The 22,138-nt window shown below is 40.0% G+C and overlaps 1 protein-coding gene and 1 long non-coding RNA gene across 3 annotated transcripts; both read left to right on the top strand.

Annotated features, from left to right (window-relative positions):
- Positions 1-3,260: 3,260 nt before the first annotated feature.
- On the top strand, positions 3,261-4,656 carry LOC147475946 (uncharacterized). Of its 2 annotated transcripts, XR_015209458.1 has the most exons (3): positions 3,261-3,510; positions 4,021-4,073; positions 4,159-4,656. It is a non-coding gene; the product is annotated as an uncharacterized LOC147475946 (long non-coding RNA). The 2 variants fall into 2 exon arrangements; XR_015209457.1 differs by lacking the exon at positions 3,261-3,510 and having other exon boundaries at positions 4,006-4,073.
- A 16,135-nt stretch (positions 4,657-20,791) lies between these two features.
- Positions 20,792-21,436, top strand: LOC147475945 (uncharacterized). The gene is made up of 2 exons (XM_086584285.1): positions 20,792-20,992; positions 21,095-21,436. Exons 1-2 carry the CDS (start codon positions 20,884-20,886, stop codon positions 21,370-21,372), a joined length of 387 nt encoding a protein of 128 aa, XP_086440411.1. The 5' UTR covers positions 20,792-20,883; the 3' UTR covers positions 21,373-21,436.
- Positions 21,437-22,138: the final 702 nt, after the last annotated feature.

Here is a 22,138-nt window from a genome sequence, read left to right as displayed (position 1 = left end):
AGTCCGAGAGGGGCTTCTCTCTGGTGTAGGATCATCGGCCATAATGACAGAAGTTGATGGCGACGAAGGATTGTGATGAAGGTAATTAGCGAAGAAGAATTTTTTTTATGTGAGAACTTACGCAATTGCTTATCGTGATTTTTTTCGACGATAGGTTTGTTCAATTTCTTTAGTGGAACCGGACCTTAATCTCATGCAAGCATAAAATTAGATCTAACTTACGTAAGGAATTATGAGGACTTTCGAATTTTATTATTATCTTAAGCATTAGGGTTGAACAACATATGCCTAAGCTGCCGCTAACGAAAGAGTGAAGCTTAGGAATACGTGTGCATAAACCACCCAGTCACAAGATAGATATGAGGGAGGATTTCTCGCAAGCACGGTTCTAATTAAGTAACCTCAATCTTTCAAGTTTCCTAGACACCATTGGAATATGATTAAGATTTATGGAATTAAAATTTATGCAAAGGTGGTATTAAATTAATTTTAATTTAATTTAATTTAATTTAATTTTTTATTTTTATTTTTTAATTTTTTATTATTATTATTTTTTTTAAGATTTATGCAAGGGTTAAAATACAAACATACAAATACGATCTACTCATACAATACTAGGTGCAGTAGCATGTAAAGGTACTCTACTCATACTGATAGCTATACCGAAATAGGCAAGCTTGTGTCATCGATAAATATTTCCATACGCATGCAAATAAACATCGCGAATAATGTATATGTATCGCTTATTTTTAAATCGATATTACGTAAACGATATCAACAAGAATGTGCTTAATTTGAATCACTCATAACGATCTAAATACCTTAGCATACCTAATACAAATATACATACTGTGAGAATAGATGACAAAACTAAACATGCAAAGTATTATACCTAAACTAAAATACGACTCTTGTATTGCATAATAAATCGATTTCGACAATACTCATTGAGATTGCTAATGTCCTATAGAGAGCAGACTTTACCCCGTAGGTTTAGAAACAACTTACCCAACTCAGATTTTAACCCTCGTTTGGATGTTCTCCTCTTTCTTGACAAAATCGACTTATTAGACAAGACCGTTAATGATATCGTAGAGAAATATCAAACATGTAACAAGAAACATTTATCATTAGAAAGACATATACCCATGTAATATAGTACCATTAATATGTAAATATACATTCATATGCAATTCATGTCGCGGTAATCGTGATATAAATATTTACCGTATCTTTAACTTGATTCATGCATAATTCTAGGCTAAAACTTAAATAATAATCCATAAATTTTTCCTAATACTATATACATGGCATACATGCAGAAAAACATAATAATAATAATAAAAATAAATTACAATAATACTGAAAATTGGAACCTCAGCTTCTGCGTTTTTGAACTCAAAACAAACGTTTCAATTTGTCGACGCTGATTAATCCCAAAGGATTATTGATATTTTAAGGTACAAGGTATGATATTTAGGCCTGGAAATGGATCAAGGTAGATCCGAGATCTTTGGTGGTTGAACAGAGCAAAAATCGAAGAAATTCACCGCGGACGCTGGTCCCACTCTCACAAGACGCTGACTTCTACACCACAAGACGCGTGTCCAGTATTTCAGAATACTTTCAAATTTTCTCAGAAGTCTTATAATCGTCTGTAGTTATCTCTCCCAGTCCTAACTTTTGGTACCTGAAAGTAGAACGAAATTTTTTTTGGCTTACAGGTCAATCGCGAGGCAAAAATACGAAAAAAATACCAAAAAAAACATAAACGAACGAAAATGAAAGGAATGAAGAGAATGGGGGTTCCCCCTTGATGCAACGTCCGATCTTTAGCACACGTTCTATGGCTTTAGAACAGCAGCGGCGCCATTTGATATATGCTTGTTCTACTACTTAGAGATTTGAACTCTCTAAGTTTGATGTAAAAGCACTCAAAGTACCTTATTCACGATCTTCGTTGAGTAGAGTTAGAATAAGGATTCGAACTACCTAAAGCTTAGAACAACTACAAATTGGATGTTACAATAAGGGAACTAAGGAGTAAGGTTATAATACTAGGTTTCTTCCTAACAAACATTAAAGCAAAACATTTAAATTTGAAAGAGAAATTGGAGAGTTAATCCTCCTCATGTGAAACTATCATTAGTGTTGATTTGAAATAGATTTTGATTCTTCCTAGACTCATAGACAAGTCCCTAATGGAAAAATAGATTTGATCCCTAACATGCATGGCTCACTAAAGAGCTCATACATGCTAGCAAGTGAAACCAAACAATGACTTATCTCTAAGCTCATTTCTTGATTCCTAACTAAACTCTACACCAACTACCATTTTGGGATAGGATGTAGAGTTAGTTGTTCTTCCTAAACCTATCAAACCAACAACAATTTGGTTACCCTCACATGAGTTGGATTAACTCCCCAAAAGAGAAGTTAGCTCATGATCCTTGGGACAAAGACTTATGAACTAATAAAAACACTAAAAAGAAAGAGAGAGAGAGAGAGAGAGAGAGAAGAAATATCCACAACCAAACTCACTTCTATATTTTCTAGAAGAACAAGTGTTCCTCCATTAAAACTATTACAAGCTTTTTAATAAAAACCAAAACTAACTTCTCCTTTTCATTAAGGAACTAAAATAATGTCATGTGAGGAAAATAAGTCAAGGGAGTAATTGGAGTGTCCCCACATTTGTCTAATTTCTTCTCCATTTGAGAGAAATCTCATTTCCTCCCACGTGAATTATCAAACCACATTGATTCATTTTTATCTACCACATTAAAACAAAGTGACACCTTGCCTTTTTTTCACTATTAACACCTAATCTAATTTATTACATGCAAGGTGTCAACTTTGCACCAATAATTTGTTATCTTTGTCTTGACATGCTCCATGATTGATGACTCATCCAATCTTGTGGCCCCCGTAGTGGGTCCATGTAATGCGATCCTAGTGGCATCCGGTATTTTGGGCGCTTTTACAACTTCCGCCTACGCTGCAGAGTTCATCAGCTCGATTGTCCGAGAGCAGCTCTCTTGTCGATTCGAGTCCCGGGTTCGAGAGGTAGGAGCTTTGGAAGTTTGATGCTTCTAACGTGGATTTGGGGGAGAATTCATATATACTGCTCCTCGTCGCTTTATATTGCAGGTTTAACCAATATTTCCATGTTTATCGCAAATACCGCAAAAGTATGAAAACATATTTATTTCATGATTATTAAACACATAATGAACCAAATTTATATGTCTCAATGGGGTTTCATAATACACTTTTGGGTGCTTATCACTCACGATAAGTCTAAGTAAGTGTGCGCTTTTGCCAAATACTTGCATAGGTATATCATCTTGGTAATATATAGTAACTGCAGTGTAACTTGGGTTCATTTTCAGGCTATAATCATCATTGCATGGAGTCCTTCAGGATCTCTTACAACTTTATTTGATGAAGACGTCTTTAAAAGTGTTATGAGTATATTCAAAACTTGGGCTATACTTAATTTTTTGCAAGGTAATTCATCGTTTATAAGTATGTTTAGGATATTTGTAGTAGTAACTATGCAATGTACCATACATATAATTTATTCATAGGCAATGTTACACTTCTTGCACACTATGTAGCTATCAATTAGTATGATAATAACCAGTCCAAGGACTTGCATCTCAATTTGGATTATTGCTCCATCGGCCTTGCTTAGCTAAGTTGGCCGACCTCTTCTTAGTCTTACATTTTCAACGCGATTGCATAGAGGGCTTAGTCAATGGTATTAGCTTGGTTTGGGTTTTCATTCAATGCAATGCTTTTTTTTTTGTAAGTTGTGCTAATCCAAAACTTTACACCTAATGATCTAAGATTCAAGACCTTCATGCAACAAAACCATTAGATAAATCATAGATGTATTTCCACAAAATACTTTGTATGAGATGTGAGATGGATGAAATGATTTAGTCCGATTTGATAAATTATCACGGAACTATCAAGTCGGTGAAATTTAAGATCTTGTTGTTACTTTGTTTGCAGCCTAAATTATATGTGGGAAGAGGAATGCACGAGGATATGTTCTCACTTCTCAAGTAAGAAAGCTTCGGGTTTTATTTTTCATCTTACGAATATTAGGCTGTGATATCCCTCATTAATAGGATGTTTTGAAATGCTCAGGTATACTCTATTCTAGATCTTGTTGCTAATATTCTGTATCACCATTCATCCTTACCAAATGACATTGTCTACAAGTAGGATAATTCCATCTCTTACTCGTCTCCTTCAAAAAAATTCTAAGTGGAGGCCAAGTGGTTAAAACAAGTTAACTAATTCATTGAAGGCAAGCAAAGTAATGGATGCGAAACGAAGACATTACTAATGGTATGTTAATAATTAGTATGCTTTTGTATGGGTGATATACTAGTCTTGTACTCTGTAAGATGAAAATATATTTCATTATTGATATTTGTAGATATTTTGAACTTTTGATGGAGCGTGTTGATAAAGTTGAACCAACTCTTGAAACATTGGCTCTTTCTTATTTAATTCATAGGTCATTTCTGATGTATTTTTGGTGGAAAATTTCTAGTTTAGAGTATATGTATACCTGAAAGGAACTTTGTACTTTGTGTTTTTATATTATTATAAAATTAATATATATATTTTTTAGTTGTATAGTACGTACTGATTGTGGATTGTGTTGTGTCGAAGTGGTGTGGTGGTAGATTTTGTTAGAACGGATGAGTAAAATAATTTGGTTGATATGTAATGGAGTGAACAGTATGCTTGTTGCATTGTGGGTGGTGGTCCGACCAAAACAAAAGCCCACAAAATCCAATTATTGTTTTAATACTACAACTATTAGTAACGGATATATCCGTTAGAAATGGATAATTGCCAACAATTAATCAATTGCATACAAATTATTAATCGTTACTAATATATTGTAATGATTTACGTGATCCATTTGAAATTAATTTCAGTGACACTTTATAACCGTTAGTAAATTTTGTAACGGATAATAAGTGTTACAGATATTCGTTACTAATATTTGTCACACTTTTGTGTCAACGCAAGATAACCGTTACTAATATTTTTTGTAATGGATGTATATCCGTTACAAATTAACAGATTATGGTGTAGTGAATAACCACCTATTACCTAACCGAGGTAAAGCCACGAGGAGGACACACCGGGGAAAGCCATACTGTGCTTTCCACAAAGCAAAGTGCCATGAGACCAACGACTGCCACGGATTCAAGCCCTACCTCCAAGACCTCATTGAGGCAGGTCATACCAAGCACTATACTGATATAGCCGATGACGACCTGGGCCATAAGCTCATGGCTCGCCAAGAACAAAGCTGATCTCCCCCACGCCACCACTAATGGCCTCGTTCACACGCTAGAGGACGCACCAATGAGCGTTCTCGCCATGAACACCGCAAACACTCTTATGACAGGGAGAATCATAGAACAATCAATATGATCACATTCCAAGACGACTGTCGCGGTCCTCGAGGAGAAAAGGAGGAAAGTAGGGGCTCTACATGAGGTCTACCAATTCTTCTCCCAAGTGGCTATCTGCCCCATATGCAACGGCTTGTAACTCAGAGACATCACCTTCATCGAGGCCGATCTCAACAAGGTGTGTCTCCCACACAATGATGCCCTAGTGGTTCACGCCAAGATCGACCGGATCGATCGGCTGCTGGCCCCCGATAGACCTGTGCAGTTCAGGTGACATCTTATTCTACCAAACTCTAAAGGAGATGAACATGCCCAGTCGGTCATGATCGATCCAATAGCCCCCTCTATGGTTTCAACGGATCACGAGAAATAACCCAATAGGAGACATCATTCTACCTATCTCGGTTGGTCGACGCAGAGAAGGTCAAGATCAACCGCGTGTTTCAGCGCTCGATGTCAACTCGTCATATATTGTTATTTTAAGATGACGTTTGATCCACAAGATGCAAGCAGGTTCCATCAATACTTCGGGTTTTACGGGTTCTTTGGCCCCGTGAGGCATGATGGAGCTCGTAAGAAACAATTTCGATGCCCACAATTGCAAACCGAGATCCTCTCGTTAACAAAGCCCGGGTTTCACTCAAAGACAAAGGGATAGATCGCTAAAGCTGTCGGCGTAAGACTTCATCTCCGAGGTCAAGATCCCCACCAAGGCCCCCAAAGTTTAATTGACAAAGGAGAACACTAGGGGCTCGGCCTAACACACCCCTCCGTTGGTTCGTGACCCGTGAGGTCGCCCCACCCCTTCTCGGTCAAAGAGACACCGCCGAGACTAAGACCCTCAGAGGTCGCCAAACCATCAAACGGCCGCCGGACCGAAGCTTAAGGAAAAGGTCAACCTAGGAACTAAGGATGACCTTAAGTTCATTTATATAGGAGCTAACCTTGACCCTACTCTCAAGGCACAACTTGTAAGCTTTTTATCATTAAATAAATATGTTTTTGCTTGGTCGTACATCGATATGCCTAGAATTGACCCCACCAATATGTTCCAAGACATGTTAGGTGATACCATGGAGGTCTACATAGACGACATAGTGGTAAAAAGCAAGAAAGCTGGAGATCACTTGGGCCATCTCAAACAAGCGTTCTCTAGATTGAGGTGAACTCAAATGAAGCTCAATCCTGAGAAATGCCTTTTCAGAGCATCCTCTGGGAAATTTCTTGGATATCAAGTATCTCAACGAGGGATAGAAGCAAACCCAGATCAGATTCGAGCGCTCTTGGATATGCCAGATCCAAAAATGAAGAAGCAGATACAGAAATTGTCTGGGAAGGTGGCAGCTCTGAACCGATTCATATCGAGAGTATCTGACAAATGCCGACCTTTCCTACAAATTCTCAAAAAGGGTGAACAGTTCTCATGGAACAAGCAATGCCACCAGGCATTCTTCACTCTCAAAGAATACCTCACAACATCACCCGTACTAGCAAAACCAATTGATGGAGAGACACTGGGGCTATACTTGGTCATCGACTTCGCCATCAGTTTGGTTCTCTTCAAAGAGGAGCAGAACGCTGAAAAGCCGATCTACTTCACTAGCAAGACGATATTACCATCTGAAAAGAACTATTCCACAATTGAAAAGGCAGTACTGGCACTACTTTATTCCGCAAGAAAGTTCAGGCCATACTTCTAGGTGCATCCAATCAAAGTTCGGACTGATCTACCTCTGAAAAAGATCCTTCTCAAAGCCAACAAGACAACTCGCGATGGTAATATATAGTAAGAACTCGGGAACACCACATAGAGTTCACCCCGAACCTCATAGAAGGGACAAGTCGTTGCAGATTTCTTTTGCCGATTTCCCACGGACGATCTCAATTGGGAACAACAATGACATCCCGACCTCTAAAAAAAATAGGACGATCTCAGATAGTCACTTTTCATAGATGGAGCAAGCAACCCGGTGGCGATTGGAGTAGGTGTAGTCATAGTGTCACCGATGGCAACATGGTGGAAAAATCGGTTCGCTTTGATTATGGGGCTTCACACGCCATCGAACTCGACGCCCGTGAGTTAAAGGTTTTAGCGATTCACAACTAGTCGTTCACCGTGTCACCATGAATGAATACACCACCAATGAAGGTAACCTTTCCAAATATTTTCAAATTGTGAATCAAATACTACCTTCTTTTAAGAAAGTCACCATACACCATTTCCCACGAGAAGAGAATCGCCACGCCGGACAACCGGGCGCATCTAGCGACCTAAACACCTAATCGCGGACCCCTAGGAAGCTACTCATCGAAGTAATGTCGATAGACCCGCTTTACCAAAATGAGCACGCTTTTTAAGTCGGGGACCTATGCCCACTCTCTAAAAACTCTCGATGAGCCAAACATGGATGCAACCTATAATAGATTATGTCAAACTAGGCAAAGCACCGGAAGATCGACTCAAAGGCCGACAAATTCACTACTAGTTAGATCGCATTGCCAGTAAATGACAAACTGTTTAGAAAGTCCGTCGGAGGGCCTCATCCGAGGTGCATAAGCCCGTAACAAGGTCGGATGATTTTCGCAGATCCATGATGGAGAATGCGCAATCACGCAGAGGTCTCTTTGGCTCACAAAACGATCTCACAAGGCTACTACCGCCAAGAATGCAGATCGATGCAAAAAGCACGACTCAAATGAATCAAGTGCCAAACGTTTGGCCACAATATCATCCAACCCATTTCGAGAACTCATCAACATTGCTAGCCCTCGCCATTCCATTATGTGGGGTTTTGGACATCATGGGTCCATTCATTCCACGTAAAAGCCAGTGCTTCGATTCATCCTAGCCACAACAAACTATTTCACCAAATGGGTGGAAGCCATTCCTTTGGCTCATGTCAAAGAATCTAATGTCAAAAGCTTCATTTGGACCAACATTATTACCAGATTTAGCCTCCCCACACCGGGTGATGGATAATGGCTCCCAGCCCAAAGGAAAACAGTTAAAGAATTCTTGGCTAAGTGGAAAATCATCCACGATTCTCCACTCCCCAAGACGGTCGAGTAATGGTCAAGCGTATTAGTAAAAGCAATTCGAAAACTTGAAAAGAAGATCAAAAAGAATAAGAGTCAATGGCCAATGCACTAGAAAACATTCTATGGGCCCATGTAACGATAGCTCGCTCTAGTATATAGCGAAGTCCCCGCTCTCATTATGCTACTGCAACGACCGAGGTTGTCATCCCTACTAAGTTGACCGCTACAACAACCCGCCGAGATCGTTGAAACCGGGTCGAACGATGCCATTCTCGCAAGAGAAGTCGACTCCATCGAAAACCCTATGACCTAACAGCCCATTCGAGGGCATCCTACCAAAGAAACTCTGAGGAAGACATACAACAAGCGAAGTTAACCGATAAGCACCCAAAACTGTAATATTAAACCTCGAGACATAGCATTTTGGTCAATTATGTGTTTAATAATCATGTAATAATTATATTTTCATACTTTTGCGGTTCCGCAATTAAAATGAAGATAGCGATAAAACATGCATCAAAGTACGTGAATACGGGAATATTTGAGTTTCCCACTGACCCCCGTGAAAGTTCTAAGTTTCAAAAAGAACGTAACCGCGTAACGGCCCACATATGAAGAAGCAGGAAACTTCCGATGCTCGATCGATAAATCTAGGTGCCGACGTTGGCTAGTGAAGCCGCCAAGTACAAGAATACGGAATATTGGAATTCCCCGCTAAATCCCCGTAAAGCCCAAACAAAGCCCCGACTAGAGCCGAAGTTTCCAAAAGAACGTAACCGCGTAACGGGCCCACATATAAAGAGGCGTGGAAACTTCCAAGCTCAAATCGATAAATCTAGGTGCCGACGTGGGCTAGTGAAGCTCGCCATAATGATTCGGCTTAATTTAACTCGCAAGAAGGGACAAAAAGTCGTGAAAACGCCTAATTTTTGGCGCATCGACACACTAAGTGGACACATTATGGGCCCGTAAGACATGATGAGTCAAAGATAGGCAGGTGGCAATTGATGGTTTCAAATTGATACCATCCGCCAAGAAAGAAGACATCGATCAATTCAAACCTGGTGGTTTGAATTAACATAAGCTAAAACAAAACATTAAAATGGCAAAAGGACAAAAACTTAAAACCGTTGAAAACAAAGTTTGGTTTCAACCATTCAATTAGCAAAAGAACAAAATCTTAAATATTCAATGGTCACTTTTGTATTGCCTATATATATGAAGGCTTCGGCTTTCATTAGAAGGCCTTCAAAGATATTAATGCTTTAGCTAACGTTAAATTTCTTTCTTCAAGACTTACCTTCCGCTTATTTTGTTTCAAAGAAATTTTAATACAAAGAAGTTATTTTACCTTAATAACGCTTATTTCTTTCCTTGTTTAATTTCGTCCCGCATTATTTACTTAATGTATACAAAGAAGTTTTATTATTCCTCCTATGATGATGAGCTAATTCCCTCTGGGGAGTGGTTATGTCGCGTGTAAAAATCCTGATTGACTTCGTTAATATTCTAGAATCACTACTTAGGAATTAGACATAGAATTAACATCCGGTCCCAAAATGATGAGACTGCATAAAGTTGGAGTGTCGATGTTCCAGATATTTCAAGCCGCGATCCAAAATGTCTCGCATACGACTCTCTCGGTGTCGACAGCTCTCCAATTGGCCCAAACCGATGTGAACCGCGCTGTGAGCAGAAATAATATACCGTAGATGAGGTATTATCGAAACTCCTTATGCTAGTGAAATGCGACCTAGAGATGTGGGCATGCACTAGGATCAATACTGACGGCCGTCGTCTCAAAACGACTAACTAGAGATGTAGTGATTTAGTAATAAAAACTGTTGAAAAATGATTCTTGCATGAGCATGATTAACTCTCTCCCTGTTTCTACTTTTATTTACCTACATATAATCGCCGTAGTAATTTATATTATTTGCATTACCGCTATTTTAATTAAAACTAAAAGAAACCTAAAAATCCTACTCACCTAAAGTTGTAACTCCGGTTGTGGAACCTATCCGCGCCTCTAAGGTTTGACGATCCCTTACTCGACCTATCCTACCAATCCCAATGAGTAAAGGTAACTTGACTAAAACGCACGACAATACGGACGTTGGACTTTGGACTTTGACTTGGACTCGGTGGACCTCCGGACTTAAGAAAATAAGTAATCAAACCAATAAACGTGCCTAAAAAGCGTTTTATCAAATGCGCCACAGAGACGTAAGGACTCGACATAACGTAATAACCGGAATACATCCATAAAACCCTCCCCTTACCTCATCATCTTTTTAATTTTCATTTGCATTTACAATACTAACTCTTTACCGTAATGTTTTTTCTACTAACAAATAACCGTGGAGCCAAGTTTTGTTTATCTTCATTAGCATGATCTAAGTAATTCGAGGGAATTTGAAGTACTAAACAGATAAAAGAGTCCCGACGAGACTGAATTAGTAAGCCCGCCAAACTAACCTCGAGTATCAACACTCGGTTTTCGTTCGTACACGTGCCACTTTCCTTTTCAATTACTCTTTTGGGCTCTTTTGGTCCCTGTTTTTTTCTAGTAAGCATAAGCTTGGGAGTAGTCGATCGCTATATCTGAGGAATCGCGGACGCTGTGTTTCAAACTCTTTAAACTCCTCAAACTTTGTCGAGGATATTATTTGCTATAACCCGCTTTTACCTCGTGATATTTGTATGTTGGAATGAGAACTCAGGCATGTAAAGGTGGTTCGGCATCACATATTCACAATGAACACAATTAATATGATTCGTGATATATTTTGATATACGCGAAAGCACCAAACCACTTGCTTAGAATATTTTTATATGTGTATGTTACATCAATTCACATACTGGTATTCAATTGCATGAGTTCGTTTCTTGACATTCCCTAACTCACACATAGTTGCACGTGATAGGTAATATAGATTTGCATGGGTAGACTTTCAAGTAAAGAAACTAGTATATGTTAGTTAGTTCTATTTTGGCATCTATCGTTTTAATTGCATATTTCAGAATCAAGTCTCCATAATACACTAATCAATGAAATTAAATTAAAAAAAAAAAAAAAATTAAAAAATTAAAAAGTAAAAAAAAAAAAAATTAAAAATTAAAAATCATAGTAATTAAAAAAAATTTTCATCTAAATCATCTTAATAACACCCCGCATAATACACCATCATAAATCATCCTATTCCATCGCCTAGGAAACTTGAAAAAAATTGAGGTTGCCTAATTAAGGAACGTATAGCAATCTAACAACCTCCCCTCAATTCTCTCAGAGACTGGCGTCACCGGAATATTCACACGCTATCCTAGCTTCCCCGCCGAAGTTATAAAAATATTTCAGAAGGCGTGTTTCAACTTCCTCCTTCTTAACTTCTAAAAAAAACTCCAGTCATTATTCGCTCCTTTATGAGCACTAAATTAAAATTTATATTTGTATGAGACTACGGTCCGTAAACATAAGGAATTAGAACTTACATATCATCGCCGAAAAACAAGAAACAACTGTTTATGTTATCTCCTAGGCATAGTTCCTCCTCCTCAAATCAACCTCGCCAAACATCCCCGCTTTCCATTATCTCCTTTAATTATGGTGAAGAAAACCTCAAATGGTGAAACCCCTTCGATTTCTATATCGCCTCTACAGGAAGGACTCCGCTTCCCGCATTAAACTCGACGCGATTGTAGGTGATTTTCAGATTCGCCAAACATTTTCGGTTTGTTACCTCGCTTACCATGGTTTAGACCATGAAAACCGTATAATCATCTTCGCCGGATGCAACAAGTAGTCACCACTTTCCGCCATCCGACCGTTACTAAACTAACAAGTCTTACTTAGGTTGTTTCCCTTCACCCTAGCCGACAAAGCTTCAGGTTTGGCTCGCAGGACAAGCCGCAATCCATTGACACATGGGCCAAACTAGTTCAAGCATTCATGATAAAGTTCTATACTCAAAAGAAAACTACGTAAATGCTTCAAAAGATTCAATTTTTTCGCCAAAGACCCCTGTGAATCCTTTTCGGAAGCGTGGAGCAGATTTATCGATCTACTTCTAATGTCCCCATCATCAACTCGACATCGCAGATTAGTCCGTTTCATTTTTAATGGTCTCTCCGACCATCAAAAGGAAACATTAGACATCATGAACGGTTGTTTTTCATGGACAAGGGCGCCATCAAGCATACACTTTTCTTTGAGAAACAAGCCTCAATGGGCACCCATCGGGGAAACACCGATTCTTCTAGATCTTCTAAAGATACTCCTACCAAAGTTACGCCTATGTTCGAGGTCAAACCCGATCCGAATTAAAACTCTAATCGAGACCTTAAACAAAAGGTCGATGCTCTTTTCGGTACAAGTAAATGAACAAAAACCCAAACAAAGTCATGGCCGCTAACGCTTCCCCATGCCCTCTTTGCTTAAGTCCCGAAAAGCCGATTCTTATTGTCCTTTGGTATACGAAAGTGTCCTCCCCAACCTTCTGAAGAGGTTTGTGCTTTTCAACATCCCTAACGCACCTTTGGCGACAACATCCTAATTTAGCTTGGGCACCCCGCCCAACAACAAGCTCCTCCGTGTGGCAACAACGCTCCTCAGACGACCACCAAGGAATTACAATTCCTATCGCCAAGGAAATCCTCCACAATTTCAGCAAGGGCAAAGTAATTTTCCCAACAACGCAAATATGGGATACCAAAACAAACCGCAGAACCTTGTTCCCGCTTAACCAAGGATATGGCTACCAAAATCAACCCAGAATAATAACCGTGGAACTAGTTCCCCGCCTTCTTTTATAATCCACAGCCGATAAAACGGCTGAAACTTTCCCCGACATACATGAATCAACGTAATCAAATCCTAGCTTCTATCCAATTTCTTCAACCGTTAGCTCAGATAAAAGTCAAAAGGTATGGTTCCCCGCCAAGGTTCCAAACCCTAAGCCTCCCAACACCGCCTTTGAACTCAACAATGCACCAGACCTAGTAATCCGCCGTGGTGAGGTAAATGCCATTACCACTCTTCGCTCGGGCCGAACCATCGACAATAATATAATGATGCCGGACGAGGAATCGACGGAAGTCACGACCGACGCCCTTCCAACTCCTACCTCAAGAAATATAATGGACCTAAGTTGTACCTTCAAAATCTACACCTACGCCCCTAGGAAAAGATACCATCGATCCTTATACGCGATTCATTCAAAAGCTCCGTCTCCCGCCCGTTTGGTAAAGAACAAACGTGGACTTAACATTTTGATGAGATCCGCGGAAACCTTCAAAAAATTTGACCATAAACTTACCTTTCCTAGATGCGCTTAAAAGCATTTACCCAAGCATGCCAAGTTTTTGAAGGACATGTGCACCACCAAACGACGCACAAATGTACCTCAACAAGCCGCTCCTCATCGAAAGCAGTTTTCCATTACCACTACCAATGGTGTGGTGAAGTACAAGGACCTGTGTCGACTAACCGGCATTCATGCACGTTAGGCGACAAGTATACCGCCATCGCGACTTTTAGACCTAGGTGCCGTTGTTAACCTACTTCCCTACTACTTATTTAAGCAGTTAGGTCTTCATGAATTGAAACCTACCAATATGACTTCAACTCTGGATCGCTTCCATCAAGTACCCAAAAGGCATAGTAGAGAACGTTATAGTAAAGGTCCAAGATTTTTACTATCCAGCTTGATTTTGTCATTCTAGATAATCAAGTAGCTTGTGACTCCATCCCTATCATCTTGGGACGCCCTTTCCTTGCAACCGCTAACGCCTCATAAATTGCTCGGATGGTTCAATGACATTGTCTTTTGGGAACCTTCTCGTCGAACTCAACGATTCAAAATAATGAAACAATTTCCGATCCTATAATGGAGGGCTTAGATTAGCCCGGTTGATAGTCCGGAACATGATTATTTCGTAAACTCTTTTCCCCCGCATCGTAGATACAAGTTTTCTTTTCTTTTTTGATAATCCCGGAGTTTGACGATGACTCGCATATAAGGGATGTCCATGCATTATTAGAGTCGCACTCACTATTTGACCCTAACGCGCCGCAAAAACTAATTAAGAACCGGATTCGCTTTTTCCATTGAAGAGATGATCCCTCACTTAATCCTTGATCCCCAATCCTCCAACTCCGGATTTAAAACCTCTACCCCGATTTGAAGTACGACATCTCGATCCCCGATGGTAGTCACCCTATAATAATTTCTCGCCACTTGACTACGCATAAGAGACACGCTTTGATTCATGTCATTCGTGGAACACCGCCCGCTTATCGGATGGTCCTTAGATGATATCAAGGGAATAGACCCTAGCATATGCACGATCGTGATACATCTTGATGACGCACAAAGACATCACGAGAACCACAACGCCTTTAATCCCGCCATGAAGGAAGTAGTGAGAGAGGAAGTTCTATCGCTTATTTGATGCTGGTATCATATACCCTATCTCAGATAGTGATCTGGTTAGTCCCCGCCCACGTTGTTCCCAAAAAGTCCGCATTCGGGTTGTGCAAAATGAAAATGGTGAATGCATCTCCACTCGCAGATTCCTTTGAAATGGAGAATTTGCATTGACTATCGCGAAACTTAATGCCGTAACCCTCAGAAAGATCATTTTCCTCTCCCATTCATTGACAGATGCTAGAACGTTTAAATGGGTCATGCTTACTAATCGCTTTTTTTGATGGCTATTCCGATACTTCCAAATTGTCATCGATCCCCGACCATCAAGAAAAGACAACTTTCACGTCCCTTTGGAACCTTTGCTTACGCATCTAATGCCTTTTGGTCTTTGTAATGCCCCGTGCACTTTCCAACGCCGCATGCTTTCACATTTTTAGTGATATGGTGGAACGCTATATGGAAGTCTTCATGGATGACTTTTCCATTTACGAAATTCCTTTAACGATCGTTTATCCAACCTTGCCAAAGTCTTAACGCGTTGCGAGGAGAAAAATCTGGTACTCAATTGGGAGAAGTGTCATTTCATGGTTACCAAAGGACTTGTTCTAGGTCATATTGTTTCAAAAGACGGGATAGAGGTTGATAAAGCTAAAATTGTTAAAATTTCTTCGCTACCCTTCCCACGCATAGCTCGATATCCGCGCCTTTTTAGGCCACTGGTTTTTACAGAGATTCATTCAGATTTCTAAAGTTGCTCGACCCTTAACCAATCTCCCGCTTAAGGATGAGATTCGACTTCAATTTCAATTGCAAACAAGCTTTTGATACACTAAAACCGCCTCGACTACCGCCTCCTATTATTCAACCCCGATTGGTCTCAACCATTCGAATCGGGATGTGTGACGCTTAGCGACTTTGCTATTGGTGCCGCGGTATTAGGCCAACAACGCCGACGACAAACCCGCTTGTCATTTATTACGCTTAGTAAAACTCTTTAACGACGCCAACGAATAATTATACCACAACCGAGAAAGAGTTCCTAGCTGTTGTCTATGCTTTGATAAGTTTAGCCCTACCTAGTTGGAACATCGAAATTATAGTATATATCGACCATGCCGCAATTCGGGTACTTATCGCGCAAAAAAGGACGAAAACAACGATTGTTCCACTGGATCCTTCTCTTTACAAGAATTCACCCGGAAATCAAAGACAAGAAAGGAACCGAAAATGTCGTGAGTCGACCATTTATCAATATTGGTTGGTGACATCGATAGTGATTCCCGGGTTATCGATTCCTTCCCGATCAATAATACTTGTATTTCTATTTTTCATCTCCATGGTATGGATATCGTTAACTACCTAGTTACCGAGGAAGTCCCTCCCTTTGGTCACGCCCGATCATAAAAAGTTCTTATCCATCGTGAAAATATTATTTCGGGATTGAACCCTACCTCTTCAAGTATTGTTCGACCAACTCATTCGTCACGCCGATTCCGTGATCGGGAACACACCGACGATTATCCTTTGCCATGAACAATCTTATGAGGGCATTTCAGTGGAAAGAAAACTGCGCCAAAGTGTTACAATGTGGTTTTTATCGCCTACCCTTTTTCGCGATGCACATGAACATTATGTAGCTTGCATTCGCTGTCAACACCTAGGCCTAATTACCAAAACTAAATATGATGCCCCTAAGTCCTATCTTGATTGTGGAAATTTTGATGTTTGGGGGCATTGATTTTATGGGACCTTCCCTATTTTCAAGGTTTTCTATACATTTTAGTCGCCGTAGACTATGTGTCCAAATGGATTGAGGAGGCACTCGATGTCGCCGAATGACCATAAGACTGTCGTGGAGATTTGTAAAAAGAAAACATTTTTCTCGCTTTGGTGTTCCCAAAGCTATCATCAGCGATGGGGTACACATTTTTGTAATAAAAATTTTGGGTTTTAATGAAGAAATATGGAGTTACTCACAAGGTTGTTACTCCATACCACCCACAAACGAGTGGCCTGTGGAAGTCTCCAACAGTAGAGATAAAGTCTATTCGAGAAAACTGCCAACCCATCAAGAAAGGATCGGTCTTCCGCTTATCGATGCCTTGTGGGCATACCAACAAAGATTTAAGACACCTATAGGATGTCTCCTTACCGCATTGTTTTTGAAAACCTTGTCATCCGCAAGAACTTGAGCATCGTGGCTTTTTGGGCCATCAAAAGCCTCAATTACAATATCATCGAGGCAGGTGAGGCTTAAAACCGCAATTAAACGAGCTTGAGGAGATTCGGAGTGATGCTTATGATCTCTCAAATCCTACAAAGCTAATATGAAAAAGAGTGCACGACAAGCACATTTTTGCGTAAGGATTTCAATATGGCAAAAAAGTTTTATCTGATAACTCCAGATTACACATCTTTCCCCGTAAATTGAAAACACGATGGTCTAGTCCTTTCATTGTGTCACCTGTGAAACATTATGGGGCAATCTCTTTGCTTAATCCAAAAGATAACAGTTGAATTTCAAGTCAATGGACAACGCCTAAAACATTACCACTACTAATTACGCCACCGATGTTGAAATCGCATTCTCCGTAACCCAAGATATTAATCGACTAGATGTTTCGCTTAAGCGATCTTTAATCTTGTTCTATAGAGGGTACCATTTTGGTAGCCGGGCCATCTTCTATCTTATGATCTCCAAAGTTCTTTGAACGACGCGGCGCTGACGGCTGGTGCGGCGTACTGCCAAACACCCTTCCGCCTAGGCTCGGTATTGCTATCATCTTGTTAATGTTCGCTCAAGTAATTCTGTCGATATATCTCTTCAAGATATGGCTTGGAGTCCCGGAGAAGCCTGAGACCCTCTTTTGGTGCACGCAGGGTCAGGGAGTTGCTTTCCTCATATTATCGCCGAAAGTAATCGATGTCATTGATTTCCTTTGTCCCTCATTGCCGCCATATCATGGTAGACTTCTTTGCTCATAATACCACCATTCTTCAGACTTCACGACTTGCTCCACTTGCCAGATAGTCGCTCAGCGCTCGCTTTGTCACAAGATGAGACCCCCCTGCCAGTCGAGTCGACCAGAGAAGGGCCATGCACGCAGAGGTTAAAAAGCTATTTTTGAGGTCTGGCTCCATTGGTAAGCAGTTCTTTTGAACGTCCTGGAAAGCGCAGATAGTCTTGTAGTGTGCTTGCTTGATAGAGCGGAAGTCTAGGTCTGCTTGTTTTTTCTGTTATGCATCTAAGACTCTGCGATATCTTGGCGAAATTGAGAAGTTGTGGATTGGATCGGGGTGAGCATGCAGGGCGATCCAATGCTTCGCCTTTCGTCGGGGAAAAAGTTTGCATTTTAGGTAGTCATAGTCCTAAGTCTTTGTAGGCCGGGATTTGGTAGGCGAGCTACGCGGCCGACTTGGATACTTAGGGCCACCGGTCGTCAACGAGAACTTTGGTTCAATAAAGTCGATGGGAGGTCGCTTCAATGCGATTTCAATGGTGGATGGTGGCGCCTTATGTGAGTTAAGCATCTTTTGAGCGTTACGCTGCGGCGGCTTTTTCTCCCGATTTTTCTTAGTCTTTGGGTGGGGTCATCGAGGCGTTGATTAATTGGTTGTCAGGAGTATTATGCTGACATTATCGTGGTGGCATCCGGAGTCGCATTATTTGGTGTTAAAGGAATTTGGTATGCTTTCATGGCATCGGTTCTCTCGGTCGAGCGCGTGGTGGAATAACTTGCGGGAGAACGACTCGATCTACTAGAGTTTGTATTTGTGCTTCCACGGTGGTTTTCTAACTTAGGTAGGCTCGAGAAAATGGTGTGGTTGTTTTCTCATGAAATGAAATTTTGAGGCGCATGAAATTTTAAAAGGTGTGGATTTTGTATACGACTTGATGTTTTAGTTTGATAGGGAATGGTTACGCCTCTTTCTTAGGACAAAGAGTCTTCACATATCAAGTTTCTTGGGTAAATTGAATCAAACCTTAAAGTTCATCTCTCTCGCATAGATGTTTGGTGACTTTCCTTATTTGCTTGGTCGCTATCGCGTAGATCCATCTTTTAATATCTTGATGATTCCTCATTATTTACGATGTTACAAAATAAATGTCTCCTTTGATTGCGCGTTGGATCGAGCTCCGTGGATCGCTGCAGATCATTTGCTTCCATATATGGTAGGTTTGATATTTGGGATGACCGGAAGTCCGGTCGTTGTTATGCCCCAGTGGCGGATACGAGCTAGCGATATGCACGAAGTTCGGAAGATACGAATTCGGTGTGTGGACACGTGTGTTTGTAGTGATATATTTGAGAACGGAGGGTACTTACAATAGATGAATAATAAGTTGTTCCATTCATTAAACATGAAGAAAAATGTTTTGGAAGTTTCTCTTCTTACAGGAGCATTATTTTGAAGAAATTGGGGAAATGGTGAGCTTAAAATGAGGGTGTTTGATTCCTTAACATAGACACGCCATCTTCAATGGACTCGAGATCTCTACAACCGGAAAATAGATCATCTCAGAATCGTTATCGCCGTTGATCCGAATCCAAAATGTGTGTGTGCCTCGATACCTATGTGTGTGTCCGAGATGTGTGTATTGGTAATGCGCCGAAAGATACGAGATGTGTGTGTGTGGTACAGGATGGTTATAGAGGAACCGGTCTCATCTTAAATTGACCAGTTTTATTGTTTATTTTTTTTTTCGTAGAGACAAAAGCTTGAAGAAGAGACAAGAATCTGTTATGAAGTGATTGAGGGTAATTTTGAGGGCATTTTCATCACACATTTATTTGGCCTTTGGCAAAAGCAAATTGCCCGTTGGCAATAGGCGAACCCTATTTAAACGGCCATTGTAATTGTTCTTATGTGGAAGTTGCTATTCTGAGTGTGACCAGGAACTAATCTCAATTCTCGTCTTAACAAATAACCAAATTGTAAATAGCCACAAAAGTCCAGGTAAGAACTGCATAATTAAATACCAAGTGTATCATTTCCCAATAATAACTCCTTTTCCAGCTTTATTTACGTTAGAATTAGACCAGAAACTTCTAACAAGTAGTAAGGTCATCATCTATCTGAAATGGAAATAGAATTCGATGACCTCTAACAACCCCCTTTCGTTCACCCTTTGTTCACTATCAATAGTGACATATAAACAGCCAAGACTTATCTACAAATATTTTGGGTCCTGTACTCCTATGTTTATACGCACTTATCTACATTCACTTCATATGAATTGAATTCTCTTTATATCCTTTTGGGGTCCTCTTTGTGTTAGCTTTATATTATGACTGCAACACGAAAATTGGTACTCATAATACTCCTTATTATGGAGACCTAGACCCGAGTCACCCGACTAGAGTGAAGTTCATCTGGCTGAATTGCATGTACTTGAGTAAAGACAGGCAAAAGAGAAACTTCAGCTTGTTGATTGAAATTGTAGCATAGCAAAGAAATGAAAAAAAGTAGCGAGCATTAATGTATGTTTTTTTCTATTTTTTTTCAGTTAAACAGCATTAATGTATGTCACAGTAGAATGTCTGTGTCTAAAATTGATGAATTTAGTGAAACTCTTCAGACATCTTTTAAGACTACCTACCTGGTCAATTTATGGCCTTTTAAAGAAAACAAAGCCAAGTCACGTAAAAGTTGTTGTATAATTCCTCACTTACCCTTCCACGAGTCACCAAGAGCGTGCACTTCCGTGAATTGAAACAAAATCCTAACATCATTTGTCACTCATCTCACGCCCAACCTTTGTGAATCCTACTCCCTTCTTAGTTCATGTGATCTTCACCACTTTTCTTCCATTCCCAACCTGTGATTAGCTTCAATTCTGCTTCTTTCTAGTGTCTCCCTTTATATAGAAAGTTCTCTGTTCTCTATTTTTCATCAAACTCATTCTTCATTTCTACTTCAAGTCATCTACTCTAATTTTTCCAACTTCACATATACGAAAGAAGATGGATCAGTCCGGTAGAGCTTCAGCGCAATTGATTGCATTGGTATTGGCTGTTCTTATAATAGCTCCAACAGTCATATCAGCTAGGCACATTATTCATTCCCATTCGCGTATGTATTAAAACCTGTTTAAAAAATTCTAACTTTTTGCTTAACATTATTTTGGTGGTATGACGTATTCTGATTAGACATTATCAATTTTTTGCTATACAGATCATAGTCATAAACATCATCACAAAACCTCTAGAACAAAAGATGGAATGATAGTGAAAGCAGATTTCTATGGCGAGCGTAGAGCAGTCATACATGGAAGACCGGATACAGTCCAAGTAGCAGGATCAAGATTACCCGATTGCTCACACGCATGTGGGTCATGCAGACCATGTAGACTAGTGATGGTGAGCTTCGTTTGTGCTTCGGTAGAAGAGGCAGAAACATGTCCCATGGCGTATAAGTGCATGTGTAATAGGAAATCATATCCGGTTCCATGATTAAATTATGCATAATTAGAATGAAAAATGTGTACATCATCATATATATTTTGTTATTTTCTTAGATTAATTAGTCGCAAGTTTCCTGTAGTCGTTAGACCTTTGATTCCTAACAGTATGTATGATTGTATTCAAGCGTTAACATTTTACAGACAGGCATTGAGTTTGCATAATTTCACAACTTTCGAACTTGGAAATATTGAAATAGTGATAGCTGCAATATCTAATTGTAGTTCAATTCCACTAATCCACAAAAAAACAGTATCGTACATTCTACAATGAAATCATTCCACGAGCGCAGTACAGATGGGAGCAAATGTAAGTTACGCTACTAGAAGGTGCCCCAGCGGTCCATCCTCTTGAGTCTTGCCATTGCCCATGGCCCATGGGTGTGGCGTAGGCCCATGGAGAACTAGCCTTTATTCTGCAATTCCATTGAATCAGGCCTCCACTAGGGCCCCATTATACAAAGAGCCCCCGGGCCATGTTCTCCAACATTAACACTCCAGCAGTCCAGCCTAATAAACTGATTTACTCGTAAAAATCCACTTCAACAAGTTCGAGTAGTTTTGTCACTTTTGTGAAAGGATTTTGGAGGTCAACACATTAAAAAAACCCAATTCTACTTCAAATCCACGCGTATTTCACCTCAAGTTTAGACATAACGTTCTGATGAGAAACAAACACAACCTATATGAAACAAAACCTCTTTTCTATTGCTGGGTCTGAATTTGCTCGCCTTGCCTGACCCAAACTCCGCACATTT

Source organism: Coptis chinensis, chromosome 9 (genome assembly GCF_015680905.1).
Source record: "Coptis chinensis isolate HL-2020 chromosome 9, ASM1568090v1, whole genome shotgun sequence".
NCBI lineage: Eukaryota > Viridiplantae > Streptophyta > Magnoliopsida > Ranunculales > Ranunculaceae > Coptis > Coptis chinensis.
Note: the sequence above shows the minus strand (reverse complement) of the source record. Positions and strands in the feature narration are given on the sequence as shown.

What these genes read in the sequence shown, in the direction of transcription:
- LOC147475945 (XM_086584285.1), top strand. Translation starts at nt 20,884, where the DNA reads ATGGATCAGTCCGGTAGAGCTTCAGCGCAATTGATTGCATTGGTATTG. An exon ending in CATTATTCATTCCCATTCGC is followed by an intron (nt 20,993 to 21,094) that starts GTATGTATTAAA and finishes TTTGCTATACAG; the next exon opens with ATCATAGTCATAAACATCAT.